Raw genomic sequence first — 8,529 nt, 5'->3', positions numbered from 1 at the left:
CCGAGAGTTTAGACTGCGAGACGTTGAGTTCAGAATTTCCTGTCACAATTTTGTATATCTTAATTGATATATTTTCAAAATGCGTACCGCATGACCAACATGCACAATTACGTATTTTCGCGGTCGGTTTTTACATCGAGAAATTTTTGTTATTTATTTTTTAAATTTGTTTGTATTATAAATTTCAATTTTTCGTGGAATATAACGCGAAGTAAAATTGTTTCTATAGTTGATTACAATTCCAAATTAAAAGAACGGGTCACAAAGAAACGATCAATCCGTATTTTTACATAAGTAATGGAATTAGTAATAAAAATATATTTTATCAATGTTGTGCAGTCAATTTTTATGAATCAATGTTCTTTTGTAAATTAACTTCTCGGTGTGCATTTTTTTACACAATCGATGCTCGCATATAATTCGAACCGAACGTATTGTTATATCTGTTGGTCATAGTAATGATCCGACAATCGAAGGAATTTTTCTCCTTATTAATTTGGTCGAAATACGACCAGATTGTATGTGGCCAGGAGTGACAAAGGTAAGTCCGATCTGGCCCGAAGAAAGAAGATTGCATTTGATAAGGTAAGTGGTCAATATTGACCACAATGGTGAAATGAATAAGGTATACCTTATGTATGTTATAACATACAAAATTTGACATATCTTTTTATTTGCCCAAAGTAGGGCTATTTTTTCTATATATTTTTTCGCATATGCGAGATTGAAAATTAAATCCCAATCGCGCGCGTATTTACAACCCCCAATTCTACATTTCCCACTTCTTAGGTGATCGTGTCACTTTACACATGTCGCAGATATCCCGTCAAGCCCTTTATAAATCGTGTCGCGGTCTTGATTAAAGATTTATATATTAGTTTGTAATACGGGTAGGTAGGAAAATGGAGATAGGTAGGACTATAAATCGGAATACGGGTAGGTATAGGAATTCGGGAAGGTAGGGATTCAGGTAGGTAGGGATTTGAGTATTAGGCAGGAACAAAGGGGATATATAATTCGATAATTGAAAAGACAAAATAAGATATTGTACGAGGGTCGGTACGAAAGTAATGCCTCTTAATTATTTTCTCTCGAATCTAGCGCCATAGAAAATTTTGCGTTTCACTGATTGTGAGTTATTACTTGAAGTCGCTAGTTCCACTAAGTTAAGTGGTGTTGTGATCAGTTACGTTAGGTATTCAAGTTACGATATTCAACCACCGCGCCCTTGTCTGTGACGCATATTTGAAACACACACCAGTTCAAACTGCTCGTGTAACACACTCACGTAAATGATCACAACATCACTCAACATAATGCAACTAGAAACTTCAAGTAGATTCAAAGTAACAACTTAGTGAAACACAAAATTTTCTATAGCGCCAGATTCAAAAGAAAAAAATTAGGAGGCATTACTTTCGTACCGACCCTTGTACATAATTTTATTGTATATTATATTTTCAATTTTGTAATGTAACTCTTTTATAATGTATTGTAAAATAAATTGTAAAAGAAATAAAATAAATGATAAAAATGGTAAAAAAAACCGTTGTAAATAAAAGAGGACCGCCAATCGAGATCGGCGGGGGTGGTGGAGGGCCTCTATGTAGGTTGATCTGTTTCTATCAGATAAAATCAGATAGAAACTTATGTCGAATTTATTTTAAAAACTATAGGAAGAGTAGAAAAAAAGGAGAATTGATCAAAGTAATTAATATAAACAGTTTATTACTAAAATTTATATTCTGTAAAAAAATACAAATGGTGGCGAATATAATATATTGCTCTTTTATAAATGTACGATATAAATAAATAATTTGCGTAACATCTCTGCAATTTAATAAACATAAATCATAAATAAACAATAAATAAAATAAATTTTATATCTATTAGAAAAATTCTTATTTTTAAAATAAATTTAAAAGAATAAAAATTGAAAGAATAAAATACACTTTCCAAAATATAATTTTTAAAATTAAATAAACTAAATATGTTAAATATTCTACGTTAAATATAATAATATTTTTCTTAGTTAACAAATATATTAATTTTTTTTTATTTAATATAAAACAATACTCGGGAAATACTTAAAAAATCCGTTTCTCTTCATAATTTTGGTTTTTATCAATATTTCTACATAAAATTCAGTTTTTATGATTATATTTATGATTATATTTATGATTTTTTTGCATGCTTTTTAAATTTTTTTTTTTAAATCAACCCTTAAAGTACACCCTAGGTCAAAATGACCCAGTAAAAAAATTGTGTCGCATTATTTACCATTGAAATGCTGAAATCGGGATCTGTCGCGCCATATCTTGGTAGTTTTAACCTCTCTCTAGATAGCGGTACAGTCGCTGTAAGTCAGCAGGCGTCCGGCTGTGTCTGGCTGCCGTCCACGTCAAACATTCCGAAAATCACGGGTCATTTTTTGAAATGTTAGCTTTCGCGCGTATTTTTACCTTAAAGTATATAATCCAGAGAGTATGCAGTTAAATTTTCACGTAAAAATATTGAAAATTTAGAAAGTTATTGAATATTTCGTAAAAAGCAATTTTTTGGTTTATAAACCATATTTTGAATTTTTAAACCATAAAGCTTTATTAATAACCCGTCACAAACAATCTCATATTTATTTTGAGTGTTGCAAGAATGCACCCTTTTAATTTCAGCCAAAAAGAATCGATCCCCCGTTTGTGGTAATTGCGCAAAGTAGCGCTGGGTCAAAATGACCTAGGGTGTACTTTATGTCTCAAACAGGTAGTGTGTACTTTAAGGGTTAATAACGCATATCTTCTGGTACTATCATGCGTACAGCTAGTAAGTAAAAAATATGTAATTATCAAGAACTACAGCAAAAGGTATATCTTTTATTGTTAACTTGTTGCAATATGATTGTCAAAGTCTGTATAAATCTTCATAGAAACTGAATAGGTCATAGATGTCTACAGTAATTTAACGATTTAAATCTGTTATAATCTCTGCGATCTTTTTGGATGATTTCTTTTTAAGACTGTCACGTTTGCTGCGTCCAAAGTCTGCCGCCTGATCTAGACACGCGTTTAACATCGCGTTCATGATAGAGAAGACACCAGGTAGCTTCACCATATAAGAGAACAGGAACTTCTGTAGCGCGTACAGTATTTTCTCCGATAGACTAAAGGAATTATATAGGTGAGGCATGCTGAATCCGAATATACCACAGAGTTTGAGCAGAAGAACTTTATAATAAATTATATTAACGATATAATTTACGCCCTCGTAAAGACACGTAGTCATGTGCTCCCATTCTGGTGTCACCGTGTGGAAATTCGGTTTCACCCAGTGCTCGATGAAGTCTTTAGTTCGCTGACGCACTTTTTTCAGACTGCCGTGACAGAAGTTGTACTGATCTTCGATTCCTAGCAAATAGCCTAATCCACGCCAGAGGTGACAGAAAGCCTCTAGATCTTTATCGCTAGCGTCGTGTATTCCGAACTGCTCCGGATAAAGCACTATCAGACCCATGCAGGCGAACTGCGTGCCCGACATATCGCCCTGATTTAGACTTCTCGTTTTCGTCATTGTGTAAGGACATTGATGATTCTTCGCCATCGGACACGCGTTTGCGAAATCTTTTTTTATCTTTCCCAGCATAGGACACCACGCGTTTTGAATTTTGCTTTCCCGATCGATCTCCTCGAAGTTTTTTTTGCACAATTTCTGCCTCATGACACTGTGTAACTTTCGCACTCTCTGGATGTCGCGATAAGCTGGCGTTCCTTTGTACCAAGGATCGCTTGTGTACCAGTTTCTGAAGGTCCTGATTGTCCTGAGGTATCGTTGGAAAGCACGATATGGAGTATTTGACTTTTGACTGAGGATCAGCGGTTTCAGTCCGTCAGAGAAGCTAAATATCTGCATCAGACCCATCAGGTTGCTTATTGCGATTGCGCTGAAATAACGCTGGGCAAAGCGCTGTCCGCGATAAAATTTATCCATGATCAGCCAATCCGGCTTCGCATTTGTTTCTCGTCTACAGTCCCCATTTTCAAAAATTGCCGGCAAGACATATCTCAAAGATTCGGGTATATTTGGAAAGTATTTGCTGATATTGTTCATAAGATGATCGTACTGCTTCTTGATTGTCCACTGATCGAAGTCCTCCGGTAACTTGCTGTTGTTGAGTTCTTGCTTGCATTTTATTACGAATTTTTTGCGCTCGTTGGCGAAATTGTCCAATAAATTATTTGATTCGTCAAAACTGTCGAAAGAAGAATCAAAGCCGCTCGAGAAACCTCTATCTATGTTTTCCTTGAGGTTTACTTTGAGAAAGGCGTTATTTATCGCATTATCATTCAATAATTTCTCTTCAGAATCATTTTCACTGCTCGTGATTATCAATGTAGGCGGTTGCAACTTTAGTGATTTCGACATACTTGAAGTGTATTTCGAATCCATTCAAAATTTAAATATCGTAGTCCGAATGTTACTGCTGAATCTGTAAAAAAAAAGAAAATTGTTTAAAATAAAACAATACACATATATAACTTTTCAGAATTATTAAATTAGTAAAAAAGAACACGTTAAAAAAGCTATTTATTTTCGCTAGGACGTATAAATAACCATAATAATATAATAAATAAAAGGAAATCGCTCGTATGTCTTAATACAATAGGAATAAAGACTAATAATCGAGCAAAACAGTAGATGTCAAATTGTAAGTTCATTTTATCTCATACTACATACGTATATATGACGGGACGTTTCGAGCACACAGTGTCTTCTTCAGCCGACGAAAATTAGATATTGTTACATAAAGTCGCGCAATAAATAAAGAGTATAATAAAATATAGGAATCGAGGATTTGTATCGATAGTAAATGACAAAGCCATTCGGAGTCACATCACACATGAGAGCAATCAACTAATAAAATGTAAAAAGAAATATATATATATATATATATATATATATATATATATATATATACATATATATATATATATATATATCTATGAAGTCAAATATAAAAATAATTCGCAACTATGAAGTCAAGGGTGAATCCATGATTTATTCTTCGTTAGATGGCGAAAAAGAATCAAGTCAATAGTTTAAGAGCGTCGAGTTTTATGTCAATTAACGGATGTAGTCAAATTTTAAGTACGTTTTGAAATTTAACATCTAAATAGTAGGAATAAAGATGCTTGTGTGATTGTTTTAAATAATCTCTGATGGTTACACTTACAAAATGCGGAGATAAATCGTAGTTAAATGTTTCGTGCTCTCACGGTCGATGTTAGTCCCTGTGCGTCTCAATTACAAGTGACAGACGTTGTCGTTAGATTAACATTGAAATTATTAAAATAATTAAAAAAATATGTTAAAGTAACACAATTTAAACGTATTTATTAAATGTGTTAAAATTTACAAAAAAAGAGTGTTGATTTGACTCTTTAACAGAAATGGGAATAAAAATTTACAGAAAAAAAGTGTTGATTTTACTCTTTAACACAAATGGAAGTAAAAATTTACCGAAAAGGAGTGTTGATTTTACTCTATAATAGAAGTGGGGATGATTGCGCATATAATTTCGACGTAGTTTTGACGTCACTCGTAGAATCGGTTGGCGTGCTCGATCGTGTTCGGACGTGTTTGTCCGGACGGAAAAATTTTTTCAAGTATTGCGACTGTTACTGTCTGCGCTGTGATTTCCAATACCGTGTATCGGCGTCTTTCGAGGCCTACAACGTTCTTTTACGACGCCTTTTGCGGCTTATACGACAAGTGGTTTGCCCTGGCCAATATAGCCCAGTAGCTTGGCCATATAAAAGAAGAAGAAGAAGAAGGAGAAGTGTCTCGACGTCGCTCATTGCCGCGCGGCAAGTGTTTCCGCGTCCCAGGAAACGTATGTGCAGGAGCCAATGGACAAGAGGCGTCGCTACGCGTGGTGGCGTCCGCGCCGTAATTAACCATTATGATTGACTATCTAGTCTGGGTAGCTATGGGTTGAGTTATCGTTGGCTCGCAAAGTGCCGAGTACGTGCGAGTAAAGGAAAATCGGGAAGTTGTATGTGGACTGTGGTAACGCTAACGCACGGCATCGGCACGAAGTCCTACCGGTACCGATTGCGTGACGAAATTCTTCCGAGGGTCAGTAACCCCACCGGTAGGACTTCGTGCCGATGCCGTGCGTTAGCGTTACCACAGTCCACATACAACTTCCCGATTTTCCTTTACTCGCACGTATATAATAATTGCAAAACATAAAATATAAGAAAATGTTATTTTTTTACATTTTAGAAATGTTAATTTTTTATTAATATACATATAGGGTGTTGGGTTTATAAATTATTATACGTATTAAATAATTGAAATACTTTTATTTAATACTTGTTATTTAATAATTGAAATACTTTTATTAAATAATTGAAATACTTTTATTTCAATTATTTAATATGTATAATAATTTATAAACCCAACACTTTATATGTATATTAATAAAAAATTAACATTTCTAAAATGTAAAAATAACATTTTCTTATATTTACATTTTACACAAATAAAATGTTACGTTAACATAAATCTTTTGTTAAAAAATAAACTTTTAACACATAAACAGTGTAACTTTTACACATTATATTAATCAAAATTTGAGTTGTTACATTTGTAAAATGTAAAAAGAACATTTTTTATATGTTAATTTTAACATAAAAGTTATGTTATTTGTACACACACGTAACTTCAAATTATGATCAAAATTACATTTTTTTTCTGTTGAAATATTAACATAATATTAATGTTACCATTTAACACATCCATATTATGTTAAATTATCACAAAAATTTGAGTGGACCGTTTTGGACATGTGATTTGTTATATTTAACACAAATTTTCCAACTGTGTAGGAATCTTCACAATCTACGGTTTTGCTCGATTATTGGCCTCTATTCCTATTGTAATAATAATATAATATTTATAAATATATATGTAGGTATATGCAAAGTTTTTGTTATTTAAAAATTTTTTTCTATCCAATGCACTCTTCTCGATCTGATAACTCTTTCTTATTTGTAATGAAGGAATTAAATTTGAAATAAATAAAATCGGGAATTACAAAACCAGTAAAATCTAATGTAAACGTATCAACAGAACAGTAACCAATTAACTGTTGAAAAAATGGTCTATGTAATATGTTGCATCAGATTACATAATCTACTTATATGTAATTCTAATTCAACTAGTTGTATTTAATAACCAATTGTACATATAAGTAAGTTGCAAAAAGCCAATGAATAATTAATAATCATGTTACAGACGTTAGTGTTAATAGATTTTCAAGCATCAATTTTTTACAATTGGTCAAATTGCAATAGAACGATACGATTACTACTACTACTAAATGCATGATACGATTACTCCAAATTACTACTAAAATAGCTAATAGATGCAAGTAATTTCTTAAATTTTTAAAATAATTTATTAAATAGTTAACTTGTCAAAATAAATTTACGATATGTATAAAATAAAAAAATTTTCTACTCACACTTTAAAGCAAACTTCGGAACGTTAGTTGTTAAGACTTCTTGATTCGACTCTTATTTCACTTAAACGATATTGAAAAACGTGTAAACTTTACGCTGTCTGTGAATTAATTGAAGTACGGTTTCGACTGGCAGCCAATTTATAAGAGAGTCTCCCCTTCTATCGCGGAAACGAAAGCATTACATGAGTTAATTGAGATAAGGGAAATTGACCACCAGCACTATGGATATGTGGATATATGGATATGTTATTCTTATTAACGCGATAATTGAATTGTAAACATCCCAAGTAGCAGAGTGACGTATTAATAAAGTCTTAATGACATCTTTAAACGTCATTTTGCTACTTAGGATGTATTTTTGCAGATTCATGTTAAGGGATTAAAGTACATCAAGGGAACTATCTGCGTTTGCAGAAAATGCAGCGCATGATCAGTGGGCGAAAACAACTTTGTAATACCCGTGCAAATTCATTTAAAAATCCACATATTTAAAGAAAAACATATCTAATTTGCTTAATAATATTTTTAATTTTAATCGAACATCTCAGTAATTATTTTGCCATTTGAGAATTTATATGAACAGAGTAAAAACGATCAAAGTCCATCCGGAGTAATTTCGAAAAAAAATCGCAATTTTAAATTTCAAGACATTAGATATCTTAGAAAGCTATTGAAAAAAGTATGGGTAATAAATATCGAAATGCACAGTGTTTACTTAGTGATTACATTGCGTTGAAATCTGATGGTTCTTTCCCACAAGCGCGTGGATTATGATTGTTTTTCTTTACCACGGTAGATCTTTCGGCGTTATTTGCAATGAATTACAGCTGTGCTTGATCAAAACAGATAAGAGTATAAAAGTTCTTTGAAAATGCCACAATATACCATGACCAGATCAATTTCGACAAAAAGCTTTGATTGTTTGATTTTTTCTCTGTACCTTTCATGTTTTAAGAGATATAATTTCGTTATATCTCTAACATGTATTTTCTAACTCTATATCATAA

General features: G+C 32.5%; 1 protein-coding gene across 1 annotated transcript; it reads right to left on the bottom strand.

Annotated features, from left to right (window-relative positions):
- Window positions 1–2,955: 2,955 nt before the first annotated feature.
- Window positions 2,956–4,416, bottom strand: LOC112461733. The gene has a single exon (XM_025027099.1). It carries the CDS (start codon window positions 4,414–4,416, stop codon window positions 2,956–2,958), a length of 1,461 nt encoding a protein of 486 aa, XP_024882867.1.
- Window positions 4,417–8,529: the final 4,113 nt, after the last annotated feature.

The sequence above is a fragment of the Temnothorax curvispinosus genome, unplaced genomic scaffold (genome assembly GCF_003070985.1).
Source record: "Temnothorax curvispinosus isolate PA1 unplaced genomic scaffold, ASM307098v1 QBEX01011708.1, whole genome shotgun sequence".
Taxonomy (NCBI): domain Eukaryota; kingdom Metazoa; phylum Arthropoda; class Insecta; order Hymenoptera; family Formicidae; genus Temnothorax; species Temnothorax curvispinosus.
The sequence above is the reverse complement of the archived record's forward strand: the minus strand, read 5'-3'. Positions and strand labels throughout refer to the sequence as shown.

Excerpts from the sequence above, each read along its gene's own strand:
- LOC112461733 (XM_025027099.1), bottom strand. The coding sequence starts at position 4,416 with ATGTCGAAATCACTAAAGTTGCAACCGCCTACATTGATAATCACGAGC.